The sequence below is a fragment of the Dermochelys coriacea genome, chromosome 4 (genome assembly GCF_009764565.3).
Source record: "Dermochelys coriacea isolate rDerCor1 chromosome 4, rDerCor1.pri.v4, whole genome shotgun sequence".
Taxonomy (NCBI): Eukaryota; Metazoa; Chordata; order Testudines; family Dermochelyidae; genus Dermochelys; species Dermochelys coriacea.
Window position 1 is genome coordinate 120,972,413 of NC_050071.1, and position 22,558 is coordinate 120,994,970.

Consider the following 22,558-nt stretch of genomic DNA (forward strand, 5'->3'; position numbering starts at 1 on the left):
TCTCTGTACCTGCTCCAGTTTGAATTCATCCTTTTTAAACATGGAAGACCAGAACTGCACACGGTATTCTAGGTGAGGTCTCACCAGTGCCTTGTATAATGATACTAAAACCTCCTTATCCCTACTGGAAATGCCTCTCCTGATGCATCCCAAAACCGCATTAGCTTTTTTCACAGCCATATCACATTGGCAGCTCATAGTCATCCTATGATCAACCAATACTCCAAGGTCCTTCTCCTCTTCCGTTACTTCTAATTGATGCATCCCCAACTTATAACTAAAATTCTTGTTATTAATCCCTAAATGCATAACTTTACACTTCTCACTATTAAATTTCATCCTATTACTATTACTCCAGTTTACAAGGTCATCCAGATCCTCCTGTATAATATCCCGATCCTTCTCCGAATTGGCAATACCTCCCAGCTTTGTATCATCTGCAAACTTTATTAGCACACTCCCACTTTTTGTGCCAAGGTCAGTAATAAAAAGATTAAATAAGATTGGTCCCAAAACCGATCCCTGAGGAACTCCACTGGTAACCTCCCTCCAACCTGACAGTTCCTGACGGATAGTTCTCTCTAAGGTGCGTGCCTGGGTGGCCACACGTGAGAGAATGAAGGACCACACACCTAATTAGTGGAGGTGTGCAGATGTGGCTCTTCTAATTGGGTGCCTGGACCCTGGAGAAGGCACACATGTAAGGTGAGGTGGTGGTCTTTGGGGGGAATGGGGGTGGGTGGGAATAGGTGGTGTGCAGAGCTGTGGCAGCCAGAGAAAGAGGCGACATTCACCAGCTCCAGGGCTGCAGCTGCTGGGGAGAGATGGCCCTCCTTCCCAGGCTCAGCTCTGGCTGCCGCGGCAGGGGAGATAGCCTCCCCTGTTCCCAGCCTCTGCTCTGTGGTTGCTGTGGCAGGGAGATGCCCCAGCTCAGGGGCTGCTGCGGTGGGGGAGAGGGCACATCCGTCCATCGCATTAGAAAGGTAAGACTACTGCTATTAAAGTATGAGTTGTGTGCTTTTGTTCGTAGAACAAAAAAAATTTTTTTTTTATATAGCGCTTTTATCCAAAGCACTTTATAATAGTTAGCTAATGGTACAGACAACATTTGGAAAGATCATTGAGTGGTCCACAGAGACCCTCAGCAATTTTCAAGTGGTCCGTGGGGAAAAAAGAAGTTTGAGAACCTGGTCTAGACCAAGCATTAATGTGCCAGTGTTTATGGGCTCCTGGAAGCAGGGTGGCTTGACTTAAATTAAAATCAGCAAGTGGGAAACCTTGATTTAAATAGATTTTAATCTTGTTTTGCACTTGTGATCTATAGTTATTTTGCTAAAGCAAGTTTTTGATTCTCTTTGGTTACAGTACTAATCAAGGTTCTCTCACCATGAAAGAGAAACTGAGTGGGAGTTCATAGATAGGAAGAGGAAAACAAGCTTTCCTTCTTTTTAACTCCCACTCAGTTTCTCAAATTGGAATGAACTAATCTTTGAATTGAACTAGTTGTTGAATAAACTGAACTTAAACAGTCTCTTCTGCAGATGTACAGAGAACCTCTATCAAAAGGTGGTTTAGCACTTCAGCAAACTGTTTCCAGGTGTTTAGCCATCGACTTTCACCAGTGCAATTAACTTTCTTCAAAATGTTGGCAGCAAAAATTACAGCTTGAATATTTATTTATCTTTAAATATTTTAATAGGCTATAGGAAGTTTTTGCATTAACATAGGTTGTCATAATTTCAAATTCAATTTTAAATAGTTTGTTTTAATAGTTAAATCTGTATTACATTTACATTTTATTTAACTTAAATTTTTAAATCTTTTTAAAAGCACCTTTTTATCCACCCTGGTTGAAAACAAAACTGATACCTTCGATATCCCCTAAAAGGGAAATATTTTTCAACGAAGTACCATATCGTGTGTAACAGGTAACTTCTGGCACTGAGTGATGCCATCAGGAGTGCATATGACTCAGTTCAGCATAGAAACTACATAATCCATTTGTCTACTTCTCTTATTCCTTCCCTTAGCTGGGGGGAGCTTTCATGTGGTTCAGACAAGCAGAAACCTTTTGAACTTGTTTGTCTCATCTGAAAGAGTCCTGAAAACCCTATTTACTGGCTGGATTTTAAACACTGTTCAGGATTGCAACTTGCTGTCACTTGCCTCATTAGAAGTTGTCCGTATGACCTTGCCTCTTTCACACAGCCTTCCTGTGTGCACATATAACCTATTTGTCCACTTCCCAGACATCTCAACCATGTTTCCCAAGCACTTAATGCTGTACATCTTGCCTTTCTAGGTACTTAAACACGCAGTCCTCTCTTTATTTTTCTTTTTGTGTAACTGTATCTAATGAACCTGCAGCGTTTTTAAACCTTGGTGGAACTACCTCAATGAGGCATTCCTTTATATCTGAGCTTGGAAAAATCAACGTAACAGCAAGGAATCTTGTACTAATGTATGAATGTCACCCTAATGCTAACTTTCCTGTGTTCCCCACAGTGCAGAAACACGTGCTACCCTGGAGACCATTAATATTGAGGCATCTGTTAGAGGTTATAGTAAGTGCTTGCCTTGGAAAGAGTCTGCTCCACAGCTTCAGTTCTTTGTTTCCTTTGAGGCTTATCCAGTTTTCTGAGTAAGAATCTCTGAGAAATAAGATATAACTGTTCAAGAAACTCCATTTTATTCAATTAATTTGCTGGGAATCAGGTTAGGGAGTATCATTTATTTCTTGTACGGGGTAGGTTGCAGGGCTTCTACTCGCAGGTCGGGCTTCTGTATCAGATGTGGACTGACTACAGAGCTTCTTTCTCAAAGAGATACCAGAGATGTGTCTTCCATAAGAGCCTTTTATGTACTGCCAGGTATGGATGAAGTTTGCTTAAATAAGTAAGTGACGCACACTAATGCTATCTACTGGCTGAACAGTATAATACAGTTCAGCATTCTATTATAGGGAGAGTGAGAATTTGTACCTCTAGCTGTTAAGTCATGGGTGAAATTTGTTTGTTTCTGTAGATCTCTCTCTCCTCTTCACCAATCTGAATTTTCAAGTAGTTGCATTTTAAACTTGCAACTATTGTCCAGTGGAAGGTCATTTCAGACTCATTGGTCCACACCAGATAAAGCACAGGTGCAGCATTTAACAATGGCCAAAGTCTAGGGGCCCTAAATCCATATGGTAGCACAACTTCAGTTTCATTGCAGTGGTTCTAGTGGTTTAAAAAAAAAAAGCCTTCAATATGGAATTGCTGCTTTTTCTAAAGCTGTTATTTGAACTCGACATCGATGGGTACCTGTAGTAGTAAAAGTTTGGTTAGTGATGTGTAAAAGGCTATGATTTTGTCATAGATATTTTTAGTAAATGTCGGAGGTTGCTGGAAGTCACTGAATCCATGACATAATCTTAGGGCACATCACTAAGGCTATCAGCAGCTTGTCGATCCCTGGCCTCTTGAAAGGAGTTTGTGAATTGAAGGGGACTCCATGTTCACTCGGACCAGAGTGAAGAAAGCTCTTTGCACTTCCCTCCTGACTTATGTGTTCCCACTTTACTACTCTGACCTCTGAATGTGAAGACGATTGCTCCCTCAAATAGCTTCTTTTGTTCCCTGCCTTCATGATAAGGTGACCCAAACTTAGGAAAAACAAGCTGATCTCTTATTGGTAGCCATCCTGTTGAAGGGTGGGGGTGTGTGTGTGCGTGCATGTGCACGCACACGTGTGTAAAGTTCCTCCTAGAGCAAGCCATAAGTGTGATGTCATTGGACTTGTTCATGAGAAAGGGGTGAGCTGCTTGTGAATATAGCTGAGAAACTGTTACGGGGGGAAAAGTGCTGACAAAAGCACAAAGTAAATAAACTTCTTGGCAGCTTTCTCTTGGGGATCTTAGTTATTGTGCCTGAAGTAGGCCTCTCCTTCCCCACCCGCCAAAAAAACCCCTTTCAGACAAAAGTGAGTTTTTTTTTTTTTTTTTTTTTTTTTTTTTTTTTTTTTTTAAAGTTGACAGAATAAAGCAAATTGCCCTGAAAAAGTAACACAGATAAAGAAATGATCAGTTTGGTATCCTGTAGATACTCCCCGTACAGAAGGGGGAGAATCAGTGAGTGAGTCTTCTCTCTTCCTTCCAATGCCATGGAGGATGGGAGGAAGATATAAATTAATTGTACGTTTAGGCTCTGATTCAGCAATGCTGCATGTGAAAATGTGCTTACCTCTAAGTGTACTCATGACAAATGGGAATGAGGATATAGAGGTAGATATTACCATATCTGAGGTAGAAACGAAACTGAAACAGTTAAATGGGACTAAATCGGGGGGCCCAGATAATCTTCATCCAAGAATATTAAAGGAATTGGTACCTGAAATTGCAAGCCCATTAGCAAAAATTTTTAATGAATCTGTAAACTCAGGAGTAGTACCGAATGATTGGAGAATTGCTAATATAGTTCCTATTTTAAGAAAGGAAAAAAAAGTGATCCGGGTAACTACAGGCCAGTTAGTTTGACATCTGTAGTATGCAAGGTCCTGGAAAAAATTTTGAAGGAGAAATTAGTTAAGGACATTGAAGTCCCATTTACCATTGACAAATTACAACATGGTTTTACAAAAGGTAGATCGTGCCAAACCAACCTAATCTCCTTTTTTGAAAAGGTTACAGATTTTTTAGATAAAGGAAATGCATTGGATCTAATTTACCTAGATTTCAGTAAGGCATTTGATACCGTGCCATATGGGGAATTATTAGTTAAATTGGAGAAGATGGAGATCAATATGAACATCAAAAGGTGGATAAGGAATTGGTTAAAGGGGAGACTGCAACGGGTCCTACTGAAAGGCGAACTGTCAGGTTGGAGGGAAGTTACCAGTGGAGTTCCTCAGGGATCGGTTTTGGGACCAATCTTATTTAATCTTTTTATTACTGACCTTGGCACAAAAAGTGGGAGTGTGCTAATAAAGTTTGCAGATGATACAAAGCTGGGAGGTATTGCCAATTCGGAGAAGGATCGAGATATTGTACAGGAGGATCTGGATGACCTTGTAAACTGGAGTAATAGTAATAGGATGAAATTTAATAGTGAGAAGTGTAAGGTTATGCATTTAGGGATTAATAACAAGAATTTTAGTTATAAGTTGGGGACGCATCAATTAGAAGTAATGGAAGAGGAGAAGGACCTTGGAGTATTGGTTGATCATAGGATGACTATGAGCTGCCAATGTGATATGGCTGTGAAAAAAGCTAATGCGGTTTTGGGATGCAGCAGGAGAGGCATTTCCAGTAGGGATAAGGAGGTTTTAGTACCATTATACAAGGCACTGGTGAGACCTCACCTAGAATACTGTGTGCAGTTCTGTTCTCCCATGTTTAAAAAGGATGAATTCAGACTGGAGCAGGTACAGAGAAGGGCTACTAGGATGATCCGAGGAATGGAAAACTTGTCTTATGAAAGGAGACTTAAGGAGCTTGGCTTGTTTAGCCTCACTAAAAGAAGGTTGAGGGGAGATATGATTGCTCTCTATAAATATATCAGAGGGATAAATACAGGAGAGGGAGAGGAATTATTTCAGCTCAGCACCAATGTGGACACAAGAACAAATGGGTATAAACTGGCCACCAGGAAGTTTAGACTTGAAATTAGACGAAGGTTTCTAACCATCAGAGGAGTGAAGTTTTGGAATAGCCTTCCAAGGGAAGCAGTGGGGGCAAAAGATCTATCTGGTTTTAAGATTCTACTCGATAAGTTGATGGAGGAGATGGTATTATGGGATAATGGGATTTTGGTAAGTAATTGATCTTTAAATATTCAGGGTAAATAGGCCAAATCCCCTGAGATGGGATATTAGATGGATGGGATCTGAGTTACCCAGGAAAGAACTTTCTGTAGTATCTGGCTGGTGAATCTTGCCCATATGCTCAGGGTTTAGCTGATCGCCATATTTGGGGTCGGGCAGGAATTTTCCTCCAGGGCAGATTGGAGAGGCCCTGGAGGTTTTTCACCTTCCTCTGTAGCATGGGGCATGGTTGACTTGAGGGAGGCTTCTCTGCTCCTTGAAGTCTTTGAACCATGATTTAGGGACTTTAATAGCTCAGACATGGGTGAGGTTTTTCATAGGAGTGGGTGGGTGAGATTCTGTGGCCTGCGCTGTGCAGAAGGTCAGACTAGATGATCAGAATGGTCCCTTCTGACCTTAGTATCTATGTGCTTAACTGGTTTTCTGAGTCAGAGCCTTTATGAGCATTGCCATCCAGGCCCAGCTACCTATGCGCTATCTGCGTGAGTGAGGCTTTTCACATAAATCTTTGTCCACACATTTATTCTCTGTTGGAGTGAGCCCTGCTGGGAACTGATCTGTGGAATTCGTTGTCTTTTTCTCTGCATTCACTCCTTTAGAAGTAGGACCCACGCCTTCAGTAGTGTGAGCCAATACATTCTTCCAAGGGGCGTGTGTGTGTGGTGTTAAATCCAGGTATTCAAGGACTCTGGATAAGGAACTGCAGTCTTTTCAAAGTCCTTGGTAGAGAGCAGGCACCACAAGGCTTTTCCTTGCTGCCAGGGTGTCTTATCTTTTCTGTCTTCCTCTCCCCACTTCCCCAATAAAGGATCTTTCAGTAAGTTCTCTGGGAAGATGGATCTGGCTCAGATCTGGATACCATACATGTTATCCAAGTCTAGTCAACACATTTGACTGGTTTCAGAGCAGCAGCCGTGTTAGTCTGTATTCGCAAAAAGAAAAGAAGTACTTGTGGCACCTTAGAGATTAACAAATTTATTTGAGCATAAGCTTTCGTGAGCTACAGCTCACTTCATTGGATGCATTCAGTGGAAAATACAGTGGGGATATTTATATACATAGAGAACATGAAACAATGGGTGTTACCATACACACTGTAATGAAAGTGATCACTTAAGGTGAGCAGGGAGCTGGGGGGAAAAAACCTTTTATAGTGTTAATCAAGGTGGGCCATTTCCAGCAGTTGACAAGAACGTCTGAGAAACGGTGGGGGGGAATAGTTTTACTTTGTGTAATGACCCATCCACTCACAGTCTTCATTCAAGCCTAAGTTAATTGTATCCAGTTTGCAAATTAATTCCAATTCAGCAGTCTCTCGTTGGAGTCTGTTTTTGAAGGGTTTTTTTTTTTTTTTTTTTTTTTTTTTTTTTTGTTGAATTGCCACTCTTAGGTCTGTGATCGAGTGACCAGAGAGATTGAAGTGTTCTCCAACTGGTTTTTGAATGTTATAATTCTTGATGTCTGATTTGTGTCCATTTATTCTTTTATGTAGAGTGTCCAGTTTGACCAATGTAGTAGATGGCAGAGGGACATTGCTGGCACATGATGGCATATATCACATTGGTAGATGTGCAGGTGACGAAGCCTCTGATAGTGTGGCTGATGTGATTAGGCCCTATAATGGTGTCCCCTGCTGGTAATAGCTCACCTTAGTGATCACTTTCATTACAGTGTGTATGGTAACGCCCATTGTTTCATGTTCTCTATGTGTATAAATCTCCCCACTGTATTTTCCACCGAATGCATCCAATGAAGTGAGCTGTAGCTCATGAAAGCTTATGCTCAGATAAATTTTAGTCTCTAAGGTGCCACAAGTACTCCTTTTCTTTTTACATTTGACTATGGCCTCTTACTGCTTTACTTGGGTCATAGTCCTTAAAATCCTAGAGAAAGGAGAGAGGGCATACTTGTGCTCCTTTTATTATTCCCAGTGCAAAATATCTGGTTTTGGCCACCTGAAAAAGAATAGCTCTAATTTGCAATCAAGAAGGAATGTGGATGGGTCTGTTAATAGAGGGCTTGGGAATGAGAGTAATGATTGACACTTTGGACTAAACACTGAAACTATTAGATTTTTTTAAAAACAGCAAGAGACACAGTGGACTTTTCCATTAGATCTACGTATATGGATCTGATAAATCCTTAGTTCCAGACAAAGCCAATCATCCCAATATACTTGAAATGTAAAGAGAATATCCTGTAATCTCTTTTTGTTGTACTGATGTAGTTGGAAGGGTGGCATGGTTTTAGGAGTAAAAAGGCCTTATTTTTCCCTGATAACATTATGGAAATGTGGTTTTATGATCATGCATTTCTTTTGATGAGAGGTTAACTTGCACTTATGTTTGCCAGTAGAGGGAAACTGGAAAATCTAAGATCTCTCTCTTATCTGTCCCCTTTGCTGGTTCTCCCCTCTCCCCCGTCCCATGTACACATGGGACGTCTCCCATTTTGAGAAATACTGGTAGTGCAATCATGCCACTATTTTAATTGAATTCTGATAACCGTGGGGCTTGAAGAGTCAAGAGGTCTTGGTGTGAGCTCTTGGAGACGCGCTATCTTGCTATTTTACCTCTGATCTTTTATCCATTTTCAGGGTTGTGACCTAAGTTCCCTGTGAGATGTGTAGCTGCGCAGTAGCCTATTAAGTGCTGTGCAGGCTGTCAGGGAACTCGCGTGGCCGAGACCCGCTGTGACTGTGGGAGGGGCGCCCCTCCCCCAACCGAGCCCAGCTCCGGACCTGCCGCAGCTGGGGCACCCCTCTCCAGCCCAAACCCAGCACCTGCCATGGCTGGGGGAGGGGCACCTATCCCGTGGCCCCAGCCCCAGAGTTGCTGTAGTGGGATGAGACACGCCCCCCCCAACCCAAGTGCTGCTGCAGGGAGAGAGAACTGGGGGGAGTCCTCCCCACCATGGTGCTGAGGCTGCCTGTACCCCAAACTACACATCCTTGGCCCCAACCCTCTGCCCCAGCCCTGATCCCCCTCCCATACTCCAGACCCCTTCGCACCACCCCCATCACAACAAAAATTAGAGGGAACACTGGTTGTGATCACTGCACTCAAGAAGCTTGGAACGTTAACAGGTGTTTCTGTGTTAAAAACACTAAGATTCTGGAGGCTGGCCTGTGGACTCTCCTAGAAGTCTGAGGTTCAGGCTGAAATCCTACTCAGTGTCTCTTTGATAAAGAAATGCATATGGACTCTGACTCCTACTCAGAAGAGTAACACACCTAGCTGTTTTGTGTAGCTATTTTTTTTTTTTTTTTTTTTTTTTTTTTTTAAAGCTTGACGGATGTTGCCTTGCCCCAGACCTCCTCCAAGTACATAGGATGACTCTTTATATTGGTTTCTTCAAAACCTTTGTGACCGTGCACAGGTTATAATTAGCGGATTCCTAGCTCTTCGTAGATGTGCTTTTTTCTGGTATGGAAGCTGGTGAGGAAACATAATATTCTCTTTCTCTCTTTGGAAACTTTGAAAAAAATCAAACCAGCAGCCATCAGCTAGATAGTGGGGGGAAAAAACTGAGGCTTTCCTGCACTCAGTACATTCTTAGGTCTTTTTTGTTATTGGTACACTGTTGTGACAGAGTAAAAATACTACGCTTTATTAAAATGCTTTAGAACTAAATTGTTGATAAAGCATACAAAAATCACTAAACAAATGGCCTTTATCTCCTTTAATCTTTCCCTTACTCATTTACATTTCCAGTAGTGCCTAGAGACCCCAATCGGGACTGGTACCTCCTGGTACTAAGGACAGTATAAATGTAGCAGAAAACAGTCCCTGTTCTACAGTATTTACAACCTAGTTTGAGACAAGACATGAAGGACAAGAGGAGGGAAGAAGCAGGAGGATAATGGTTGTAAGAGTTTTGCAATTAGTTTCAGTATGCACGGCTGGAATGTTCAAACCGTATTTTCCCTGTGCCTGTTCTATCTTTAAATAAATATATATTATTTTATTATAGAGAGCTGCTGGAACGTCGTGGGAGGGGTAAGAAGATGAATAGAGGAACGAAGGGTGAAGTCATGAAGGAGGATAGGAGCAGTAGGCAATGTGAGGGAGAATTAGTTTAAAAAAAACCCAAACCTATAAATATCCACAAAGTTAATTAATTGCAGCTGGAGGGCTCCAAAGGTTGAAATTCTGAATTCCAGAAATTTAACCTTTAATGGCAACGAAGCAAAGGTTGGCACTGCTGCTCTACTGGGCTCTAGGGCTCCCTATCCTTATCTGCAAAAAGTCTCTAAGGTGCCACAAGTACTTCTTTTCTAACAAATTTATTTGAGCATAAGCTTTCGTGAGCTACAGCTCACTTCATCAGATGCATGTAGCTCACAAAAGCTTATGCTTAAATAAATTTATTAGTCTCTAAGGTGCCACAAGTACTCCTTTTCTTTTTGCGAATACAGACTAACACGGCTGCTATCCTTATCTGCTATTTTTTCTGGGGGGCATCTGCTGAGACCTGCTGATCCTGTCACAGGGGAGTGACTAAAATTGGCAATATTTAAAATAGAGTAATGGACTGGGGAACTTAATATCAGGATTGATATTTCATCTTAGGCCTATTCATTTTAAAACTTTACTTGAGCAAACTAGTGATCTGTATTCTTGTCTTAAGGTCTGGATTACTGCAAGCTGATTCAAACAAGAATAAAAGGGCAATGCTTTGCCATAATTGTCCCCTCTCTCCTTCCCCCAGTGTTTATCACAGAACCAAAAAAAAAAAGACTTGAATAACTTAAAATCCTGTTCACTATTTTAGGCAAGTCATTTTTTTTTCTTGCAAAGTTGCATTGCAATCATGTATTAATACTTACCTTCGATAAAGATTGCTGAAAGTGGGTGGAAGTTCGTTTGCAATATTAATTATGTGCTTATTGTTAAATTGTTAGACATAAGTATGACCTTTGTCCTGTGACCTATTGGCCACTAAATGCTGAAGTGAAACGATCAATTAACTTTAGTTCGTGCCTTTCCTATGTAGATTTTGGACAATTGTATTATCTAATTTGAATGGTGTTTTATTTTCCAGCTTCTTACTAAAACTCATTTGAGAGGCTACTTTGGGAGGGGTAGGGAGAAAAGTGCTCCATCTAAATCCTTCTGCTGGCAAGAAACTATTTTAATTAGTTACCAGCATAAATAAATTGAACAGGATGGTTGAAATGCCTCTAGTTCCTTGTTGATGTTTTTACTCTTTCAGGTACGTGAAATTTGTGCACTCTTTTTCAGTTATGTTTCTGAGATTCTTAAATATTTTCTTTCAGGAAAAGTTCAAAAATACAATGTGGTGAGTGAGCTGTTTAGTACAATAATTATTAACATCAGGTTACAGGAAAGAAAATATACTTTTTAGTTTTTTGTTTTATTTTTTAATGGGGGGGGTATTGACAAAAGGCATCACACATGGTCAGGAAGTCAGTGTATATTAGCTGCATATATATAAAGGGGATGTTGCATCAGAACCACATATAACAGTTGCCAGTTTTAGTTGGACGTATTCCTGGGGGTTTTTTCACATGACATAATTTTTAATTCCTGGAGACTCCAGGCCAATCCCAGAGGGTTGGTAACCCTACATATAATGCATTTGCAGCATCAGATTTTAATATATTTCACTCCCACAAGTCTCCCTTGTCAGGCTAGCTTTTATTAGTTTGCAATACCTCTGCTCTCAATATATCTTTTCTAAAGATTTAGTTCTTCCGCCACGTCCAGTATGCAGACTTTATAGAGGATCATATCTTTGTATGGAGTGCTGTGGGAAAACACTGGAATATATAGTATCTATTTCTTTGTCTAAAATTTTGGGGATGGATTAGCTGCTGGTTGTCAGCATCCCCAGCATTTACTATGGCTAGCAAAACCAGCTATGTTGCCTGGGTTTTCAAGTAAAATGTTTAAGGATTTATTCTGGAAGAATCATAAAGCTAATGAATTTGGATGTGTTTTTAGCATTTTGCCTATAACTTGTGAGAATGAGACATATAACTCAGCTTCATTTGTTTTTATCTCCAAGGTTAGTTGGTATGACAAAAGAAGTAATGCACTGATTTCTTTCAAGGTGTCCTTTATTATCAAACTTCTTAAAGTCTTCTAATGGAAACATTCATGACCTCTAGGCTTCACATATCGTTTTATCACATTTGTAAAATAGGCTACCCTTGTATATAGAAAGTGCTTTGTGGTAGGGGCAGATACGATTTGTGTAAGAAAAAGGAATCTAATGTCAAACTAAATTACCTACTTTTATTGTTGCATTCATGTGTCCTTTACTATTCGTCTGTACAATGAACTTAAACTTTAGAGTGTCCTTTATGGGACCATTTACTGAATTTGATAAATCAGTTTTTGAGTGGCAAGTCATGATAATAAACAAAGGATTCTTTCTCAAGGGTAATGTTAAGTGGTCAGGATGTGGGAATGTCTTCTGCTGTGTACCAAATAGAGTTGCTAAATCATTTTCTAGGTTGAAGTTGAGTACGTGCCTGTCGTATCTGGTTGAGCTCCCTCTCTTGTGATGGGGTCCAAATGCTGAATCGTACGTGCCCTTAACTTACTGGAGCTGTACAGAGTTTTAGGCACTGTCCTTGGCTTTGGACCAGTAGGCATGCATACCAGGTGTAGACCTCATGTCTGACACTCTGGTTGCAGTGGGGACTCTATACCCTTGTTGCTGCTAGCAGGCTGGCTTACAGGACAACTGATACAGTTGCTGGTAAAAAGCACTTTATTTCCCTTCCCACAGCAATATATATACAGCACTTGTTTATTCCTTTTCTGTTGTTTATCACCCAATGTTCTCATCATTCTTATCTTTGGGTTCCATTATCTTGTGGTGTTAAAGACTCTCAGGTGCTGCTTATCTCATTAGTCCTTAGTTCAGCCAAAGTTTAGTCCTTCAACTTGCCACCCGCAGCCCCGCCTCTTGTACTGTTATTTTCCATTACTTGGCACACATTTCTAAAACATCTGATACTCAGCATTTCCCACATACCCTGAAACTAGTGTCTCCTCCCCAGCAGCTTTTGAATATTTCCCACTGAATCCTACCAGAGGGTGTGAGCCTTCCAGTTTACCTATTTGTGGGCATGCAATAGTGAAAGCAAACAGATACGTGGATGGACTTTTACCCAGGATTCTGAAATGCCACTGCCCTTTGCTTAGGTAGCAAGAGAAATACAAATGTATACAAAACAGTGTACACACCTATATGCGTTTTCCTGCCTCTGGGTCCTCACCACTCTGGAACATTCTTCAGGCTTCTGCAGAGTCCTGTGGCATGTTTTGGGATCCTTGTCTTGCAGCTTATAGCTTTTTTTCAGAATCAGGGAGCCTTTCTAGATCAGCTAACTCTCTGCTCGCGGCTGGCCCCCCAATTGAATTGAATTCCCTAGCTAGGAAAGCATGCCCATCTCATCCTCTTTCCTGTCAAAAGCTTCCCATGTCTCCTTGAATCTTCTCTCAAGTTTGTTCCTTGGGTGTCAGCTAACCTGTTGTCCCAAGATGCTTCTGTGACATTACCCAGGGTACAATCTGGACTGATGGACAGTTGTCTTTTCTCAGACCATTGTAGGATACATATTGCATAATTATTTTTAAGTATTTAAAAGATAGAAGAAATATAGGTAGAATAAGCATTTCCATTAGTTAGAGGTGTTTGAGACCTTGTTTTTTCTCTCTCCTTTTCTGTAGCTCAATGTGAATAGTGTAGAAGGCATTGAACATTTAATGTGCAGAGGAAACTACTAGAGCTCAACACCTAAACACAGTGGCTTCGTCTACACTTGCAAGTGTGTGGTCTTTTTTCCTTCCCCAAAAGACAGCTTTTGGCAATGAAACAGCAGAGATGTACATGCTGCAAAGTCACTTTTTGCAATGAAACTCCTCAGTTGCAGCGCTGTAATAAAACTACCTCCACGAGAGTGATAAGTCTCTTTTCGCAAAGGTTTTATCACCAAAGGGCCAGTGTAAACACCTTGCTTGCTCTGTTCTGACAGCCAGGGTGCTGTACTGCTTTGCTCTGGGGGACACAGAGTAAATCATTAACATGAAATGCTCCTGCTGTCTCCCACACTACCAATGCGCAGGCAGGCATTGGTGGATGTGTGTGTGAGACACTTTGTGCTGTGCAGAGCCAGGGAAGAAGGGGCGGGGTTGATGTCAGGGTTTCCCGTCCCCCTGCCTTAGGACAGGTTGCTTTAGGCAGCTCTCTAAACTTGGGAGAAAGCATGCTGACGCACACTGTCTGTATCTTCCCCATACACGCGTGCGTGCGCGCACTCGCGCTCTCACTCACACACACACTCACACACTCACACACACACTCACACATACACTCACACACACACTCACACAGTTGAAAAGCAGCTATCAGTCTAGTAGGATGAATCATGTTGACACTGTACCTGCCCCATGAGGCATTGCAAACCCTTCCCAAAGCACCCTGGGGCCAGTTGCATGGTGGGATAGCACCACAGTGCACTGCTCTTTGTCTTTGCAAGAGCTGCTTGTGTGCATGCACGCCAGCGACACAAGAGCTAGTGTGGACATGCAACATAGGTTTTAATTAAATTGCTTTAATAAAGGTATAACTTTTGGCGAAAAAAACTTGGCTATGTCTACACTGCCAATGTGAAGTACACTCTTTCAATCTGGGGGTGGCAATGTCAAGGAGCTTGCAGCAATTTTTTGTAGCTTGGGTGATTACCCTGGTTCGGACTGTGGTGGCTAATAGCTTTTTTTTTTTTTTTTTTTTTAAATCAACTAAGTTGATTTATCTGCACAGTTCCTGTCACATGATTGGTATATTTCTGACCATCTATAATCAAAATACCAGCTAATCTAAATCCGACTCCCTTATCAATAATGTCCACTGTGGACTATTACAGTGTGCGGAAATTATAACAGCAACATTACTTTGACCTTCAAGAGTCCTACTTAATGTCTACCCTGTTCTGCGTTCCCTTAATGGCTCTGATTCTGCAAAACACATTGTGCATGGTGCAAATAGATTAAATAATTGGCTATTGAGAGCTTTCATAATAAATCAACGAACTTTTTTTAAACCATTCTTTAATTACCATAGTACATTATTTTTAGCTCCCTTATATTTTCAGTTTTGATAATGATCAAAATTGAGGTGGAAAAATACAGTTGGATTTTTTTCTGCCCTAAGTGACTTAATAAAGGCTAAGACAAAAATGGTCTGGAGAGAAAGTAAAGGGGATAGTTGCATTACAACTCTGCAATAAGAATGTGGTGGATAATTAAAGATCTGTGTCTGGAGCAGGATACTTTTGAGTGCTACTGAATATATCTTGAGATTGGTGGTATAGAAGGTGTAAAAAAAACAAAACAAAAACCATGAATATTTCTTGTATAAAATATTCTCTATCTGGATGTTGATTATACTATTTTTTTTTCCTGCTTAATATGGATATAACTTGTTAAATCTTGTAATCTAGGCCGTTATGAAAGAAGTATTGCTTCAAAGTGCCAAGGCCTGTCGTAACTTAGGGCTGGTCTTTGCAACAGGGAAATCAATGCTGCTGCAATCGATGCAGCCAGGGATTGATTTTTAGCAGGTTTAGTTATTCACGTAGCATAGAATAGGTCTATTTACCCCTCTCAAACCCCCCCCCCCCCCAGTGAAGATAAGTCCTAACTCTGTAACTTCTCCAGCAGTGATTCTGGAAGGAGGGAAGAGCCTGATGTGCTGCGTGTCAAGCATCTCAATTCTGGGCCTATTCACCCAATGGACTTTGTGTATGTGTGTCCTCAGACCCCACTTTCCCTGCAAACTTCTTTGAGACCAGTAAGCAAAGTAGTTCAGCCTGCTTTGGGTGGCTGCCCTCTCTCAGCTCACTGCTGGTGAGGCTGGCTAAGGGTACAGAGAAGCTTTAGGGACTCAGGACATCAACTCTAGATTAGAGAACTCAGCTTTTTGGATGGGAGAAATGGATGTGCGTGTCAAGCTTGTAGGAGCAAATATGACTTTTATATTTCGGTAAAGCAATTAAGTATACTTTTTGGATGCTATATGATTGATGTGGTGAAGGGATACAAGAGCAAACAAGATTCAAAAATATGATAGAGAAGTGGTCGGTGGCAGGGGATTGTTTCCAAATGAAAAGCAATCTCCTTAATTGGAAGCCTAATTGAAATTCCCCATCCCCAAATGCCCATCTACATTCATCTGAGAGTAGGTTAGGGTTGACTGAGTGAGTGTAAGATTCCCATTAGGACAAAAATAAACTTCTTTGCTGTTACAAATGAACGTTGGGTGATGGCCAATAATTTATGGTAGCCTATGAGAGAGTCAAGTCAGTCATTGTTGCCAGTTATCAGTTTTATAATGAAGGCTGTATAATTATCTATGCTGATTGCTAAAAGAACCTATAGATTGACAGTGTATATTTAAAGTCAAGTACTTCTACCAGAAAAACTATTCCTTCCTGCAGGTTTTGTGGTCTCGTTTCATTTTTTTAATCTTGATTAACTGTTGGTTTAGTATGTAAACAGGTATCCATTTGTCAAGGTTCCTTCTCCACTCTGAACTCTAGGGTACAGATGTGGGGACCTGCATGAAAAACCCCCTAAGCTTATTTTTACCAGCTTAGGTTAAAACTTCTCCAAGGTAAAAACTATTTTACCTTTTGCCCTTGGACTTTATTTCTGCCACCACGAAGCATCTAACAAATGTATAACAGGAAAGGAGACCACTTGGAAACATCTTTCCCTCTCCTCCCCCCCAAAATCCTCCCAAACCCTACACCCCCTTTCCTGGGGAAGGCTTGATAAAAATCCTCACTAATTTGCATAGGTGAACACAGACCCAAACTCTTGGATCTTAAGAACAATGAAAAAGCAATCAGGTTCTCAAAAGAAGAATTTTAATTGAAGAATCACCTCTGTAAAATCAGGATGGTAAATACCTTACAGGGTAATCAAATTCAAAACATAGAGAATCCCTCTAGGCAAAACCTTAAGTTACAAAAAGACACAAAAACAGGAATATACATTCCATTCAGCACAACTTATTTTATCAGCCATTTAAACAAAACAGAATCTAACTAGATTGCTTATTAGCCCTTTACAGGAGTTCTGACCTGCATTCCTGCTCTGGTCCTGGTAAAAGCAACACACAGACAGAGAGGACCCTTTGGTTCCCCTCCCTCCCCCCTCAAGCTTTGAAAGTATCGTGTCTCCTCATTGGTCATTTTAGTCAGGTGCCAACGAGGTTATCCTAGCTTCTTAACCCTTTACAGGTGAAAGGGTTTTTTCCTCTGGCCAGGAGGGTTTTAAAGGTGGTTAGCCTTCTCTTTATATTTATGACACCATTATAAGAACGGCCATACTGGGTCAGACTGAAGGTCCATCTAGCCCAGTATCCTGTCTTCCGACAGTGGCCAGTGCCAGGTGCTTCAGAGCAGGTAATCATCAAGTGATCCATGCCCTTGTGAAGTATATAATACTCAATTTGTGTATACCCAGTCAGATAAGCGTCGCCTGCCTGTCTGAAAATAGCATGTTTGTCACCTTCTAGTGACCTACTTTAACTTGCAGACCTTAATAATGTAATTTCTAGTATAGGTACATAACTCTTCCAATGTTCTCCTTGCATATATTTCACAATGTTTATGATCAGGTTTTTTTTAAACTAGCTCTCAATTTAGACTTGATATTCTGCCCTCTATTGAAGTATTATGCATATAACTGACCCAGGGGATCCCTGTAAAACACATTGCACCGTCTGCTAGTTGGCATTAGGAGGTTCTTGGGTCACAGCATGATTTCCATGTCGGTGACATTTCCAAAAGCAGCCAAAGCACAATCCCTCCCTTAGGTGCTGGAACTACAGGTGCTTGGGGTGCTGCCACACTCTCCGGCTTGAAGTGGTTTCCATTACATACAGGGCTTACAGTTTGGTTTAGTGGCTTTCAGCACCCCTACCATACAAATTGTTCCAGAATCCTGACCCCTCCTAGCTCATGGCTAATTCCTGTTTTAATGTTTAATGGTTTTGAAGACCGTGTCCTTGGTAAGAAAATACAACTTGATGAAAGGTATGTAGAAGTTTGAAAGCAGGGGGTTAACAAGTATCACTCTATGTATGTTTATAATCTATATGACTAAATCTCAAATATGCTGTGATTAAAACATCCTATGTACACCTTTGATTTAGCTGCCAAATTAGCAAATTTCATTTTTTATAAGGTTTTTATTTCTAAGAATTACAACTATGGGTACAATACTGTACACATGGCCAGAAGGGAGACACTAATTTGAGTTTGTATACAGCAGATTTCAAAAGATGTCTACCTGACTTTCTGCTTTTCCCCACCCTCTGATGAATACACAGTGTGGGAGTCCTTTCTTTTTCCGGTTGACACAGTGACAATTACTGAGAGGTAGAGTTCCTTGACTCTGACAGCATTCTGTGAAGGTGTAGAACATTAAATCTTTAGCTGTGTGGATTTGACTGTGAAAGGATTCAGACACATTTCGAGAACCCTTGCAACTGATTTTCAAATCTGGATTAAATTAGCAACAGAAACTATGGCAACACCTTCTGTACTCCTTTTAATGGACAGGTTTGTATACAATTTTTTTTGTTTTGTTTTTTAATTGGAAAGTGACTATTCGCTTAAGGTGGCAGTTCAACTTCAGTAATATTCTGTTTTTATAATTTTTAAACTCCTGTAAATAAGACATCAGAGTGTGAAAATACCTGAATGGACAATACAAAGCTAATGGAACGGCTATATAACCTATCCAACTAAGAGTGGCAGCTGAAGTTTTCTGCTGGGGATTCCCTGGCCTTTTGGGAAGGTTGAAAGCAGCAGACAACGCTCTTTTGTATGTGGTATTAGTTTTTAAAAAAAACATGTGAACTTGGAAAAGCTTTGAGACAGTGCCAGTGGAATTTATTTATTTATTAGGTATTCTTGGTATTGAAGGCTTCCAGATAGCTGTGGGAGGGCACAATACTACATGTGTCTTGGTATTGCCAGGTGTATGAGAAACATTTTTCAATGTGCACTATAAAATAATTTGAGTGCTATAAACGCATCTTAAATGAATGCTGAAATGGTTCTTAAATATTTATCATAAAACAATTTTCTTGACCAAACTGAGGTTGGCTATAAATACATTATTCCTGATTAATTGTATTCACTTTGAACATAGTGAAGACACTAAAGATATCTAAAACTATACTTTACTACCATGTCTCTCCTTCTTCTTTTCTCCATAATGTATTGATAAATCTAAATTGAGCACTGCTTTCGGAAAGCACTGGCAGCTAAACCAGTTGTGTTTACACGAGTAAAAGATCAGTCATCTTAAAAGCTCACTCTTGAGTGAGAACTTACATTCTCTCCAGGATGAGAATTTTTTTTCTCACAAATTAATTGAAAATACTTCTGCAATAACAAGGCAAAACATGTTTTATGTGAAACACTTCATTTTACAGGGGACTCTGCAGAAAGACTCATTTTCCATTTTCAGTGTGATGTCATCTTTGTCAATACTCGAACTTTTTTATAACCTGCTGCTGCAGTTTAGTGTTGATATGTTTCACATTTTTAGTAGGGGTGCAAATTAAACCCATGACACACTAATTCCTCTGTACTAATGATACAATGGACATGATGCATCATGTCAGATATTCCTGTTAAACTCCATACTGTGAATCAACCTGATGTACTGTAATGGCTGTGAAGGAGACATTAGAGTAGATTGAGATGACACCATGGCGCATGAATTTTCTGATGCCTCAACTTTTTTTTTTTTTTTTCAATTAATCAATTTTTTGTGACTTAAAACTACTGTGAAATTTGAGGTTAGGAAACTTGATTTTTAAAATTCTTAAGATTCTGCCCCCTCCCCACCAAAAGTGTGTGTGTGTGTGGAGGGGGGGAGAGAGAGAGAGACTGTAAAATCATAGTACAGTTATTTTTGTTTAATCTGTAGCTCTTTACTAACCATGGCTGACCCTTTCACTGATTTATCCTTTGGGCTGAAACTTTTCATGCATGAACTTGGCTCAGAAGTGAGGCTGCTCAATTTAGCTTTCTAAAAACTCTCATCAGAGTTACTCAAATCTGGAAAGACTGTTTCTCTCTCTAACAATTAATGTTTGGGGTTTTTTTGCTCTGGTAACTCAAACTTAAAGCAAAGCTTTTGATTATGAATTACTGAGTTGTACAACAAAAGAAGTAGTAATGGTTCCTTCTTCAGAGACTTTCAGAGCTCTGCCTGAGCTAGGAGAGTTGAATGGAGACTTTAGTTTTACAGCAGTATAGTGTCGGGCATAGTTCAAGTGGCTGGATCTAGCACTGGAAATGGGAGAAAATCACATTCCCTAATCATGTTGGATCCTTGGACTCTGCACGATTTGGGAACAACGGTAAAATAGTTTGGTCTTGTTCATATAGCAAGGACAGAACAGTATTTTAAGTGCTGGGACCTAGTGTTGCAACCAAATGCCGCGTTGCAGCAATTTTTCTAGCGTAGGTGGTACTGGAATTAAACCTGACACAAAGCTTGATGATTAGATGATAGTTCCAGATGAAAAGTATTGCAACTTTTTTTTTTTTATTGCAGATTTTTCTTTTACACTTTTGTCTTGCTATGTAGTTAGGACCTAAGTGTGGTTAAACCATGTCACAGCCTTGGATAGACCAAGGCTTTAGGATATGACAGGATCACAGTTACAGGAAGGTTAGGTTGTGACTAATATTACAAAATCGTCTAATTTGGGCCAGTTTGTGCTGGCTTAGGAATCTGGTGCTTTTGTTTTTTTTGGAGACTGACATTTTGTGTTCCGGAATGTACACTTTCATTGTGAGGAAAAGTTGCTTGCCCTTTGTGGCTGTGAAGCCCTAGCCATATGTGAACAGAGGATAAACCAATGCCATGTTGTTTGTGGACATCTAGAAACAATAGCTCTGAGCAAAGTTTAACTACCTTTATTCGTTGCAATGCATGTTGACTCTGAATCTTAATGACTTAAATGTCAACAATTATTTTAGTGCTGATTAAATGAGTGATGGTCATATGAAGGGCTGTATAGCCTGCTGCATGTGGAATCTTGTTTTGGAATCTCAACATAGAACTTAAAATGGGAGGGCTTAGAATTTGGGAGAAGTTTGATAAAATACTACTTTTTTTTTTTAATCTCCCCCCATTCTACCCAAGATAAGATGGAGCCATGTCTTCACTATGTCAAATGACAGCTGCATTGAACTGAAGAAGAGCTCTGGGTAAGCTTCTCTTTCCAACAGAAGTTGGTCCAATAAGATATTACCTTGCCTATCTTGTGTCTCTAACTGCAGTGTAGTCAGAGGAGTGGGCACACTGTGAGTAGAGGGCACCCAACAAGATTTGGAGGCCAACAAGGTACCAGTATTCAGTTAGGTTTCAAAGGGGTAGCCGCATTAGTCTGTATCAGCAAAAACAACAAGGAAGTCCTTATGGCACCTTAGAGTTGGGCATAAGCTTTTGTGGGCTATAACCCACTTCATCAGATGCATGGAGTGAAAAATACAGTCAGCAGGTATAAATATACAGCACATGAAAAGATGGGAGTTGCCTTACCAAGTAGGGGTCAGTGCTAATGAGGCCAGTTCAATTAGGGTGGATGTGGCCCATTCTCAACATTTTCATGTGCTGTGTATTTATACCTGCTTACTGTATTTTTCACTCCATGTGTCTGATGAAGTGGGTTATACCCACAAAAGCTTATGCCCAAATACATTTTTTTTAGTTTCTAAAGTGCCACAAGGACTCCTCATTTGGTTTTTGTAGATTCAGTTAGATTATTTGGGCATGATGAGCTAAATAAGAATTGCATGGTGTACAAGATGAATTGTCTGGTCAGGTACTGATCTATTTTTTCCTCAGACTTACACAGTTACGTTTTAGCTTAGAGAAGGGAGTGCTGGTCTTTCCCAACTTACCCCTATTTTTCCTGCCTGCACCAAAAAAATGTAAACTCTAAATGCCTCGTTTAAAGTTCTAGTGCTGTAGGAGGTACACAGCTGAATTGCCTCAAGAAGGCAGATTGGATGATGAACAAACAACTGTTTTCCATCTCCAACCTTTGTATGGTCCGCCCGTTTGTCATTGGACAGGTATATTATATTACAAAAAACAACCATAATTGACACTGACTGGCATCCTTTGTGGCCACCTCCACAAATGACAAGAATCTAATATGATGTGAAGCCTAGAGGTGAGTGTACCTCGGAGTTGAGATACATTCCATTGTAAGTATGTCCAAGCTCAAATTCACTACTTTGCAAATGAAATGCTTCCAGGGGCGTGGAATCCTTTTCACAAATATGGTAGTCATGTGATTTTTTTTTTCCCCCCTTCCTTTCCCTCTCACCCCCCACTGGAGGATACTAGTACTTGCTATGCCTACACAATAATTTCTCCTTCCCAGTGAGATTTAGAACTACAATCTATTCTTATGCTGAGAGCAAACAGATATGCTAGGACAAAAAATGTACAAATAAAGTATTAGTTCTATTCTCTGCTAGGTATTTGCACAAAGAATTAGTGTACACAGAAAGGCCAATTCCACACATTTCTCTTGAATCCAACCTACCAATCATATGTTCTTCCTATTTCAGTTTACACAAAAGTATTAATAGAGTCTTTTACAACTCACCGCAAGTCCACCACCAAACATAAACTAACATTACTACTAAAGAGAGCTACGTACAGTAGCAGCATTT

The 22,558-nt window shown here is 40.4% G+C and overlaps 1 protein-coding gene across 3 annotated transcripts in view; it reads left to right on the forward strand.

Annotated features, from left to right (window-relative positions):
* The window catches only part of TBC1D14 (TBC1 domain family member 14), a 119,968-nt gene that overhangs the window by 11,327 nt on the left and 86,083 nt on the right, over positions 1–22,558 (forward strand). The window contains exon 1 of one of the 3 annotated variants that reach the window (XM_043512485.1): positions 18,287–18,406. The exons of the other annotated variants lie outside the window; for them this stretch is intronic. Within the exon in view, the coding sequence (XP_043368420.1) occupies positions 18,372–18,406 (35 nt within the window). The 5' untranslated portion in view covers positions 18,287–18,371. Of the gene's footprint in view, positions 1–18,286; positions 18,407–22,558 lie in introns of those variants that run through there. 3 annotated transcript variants of the gene reach the window in all.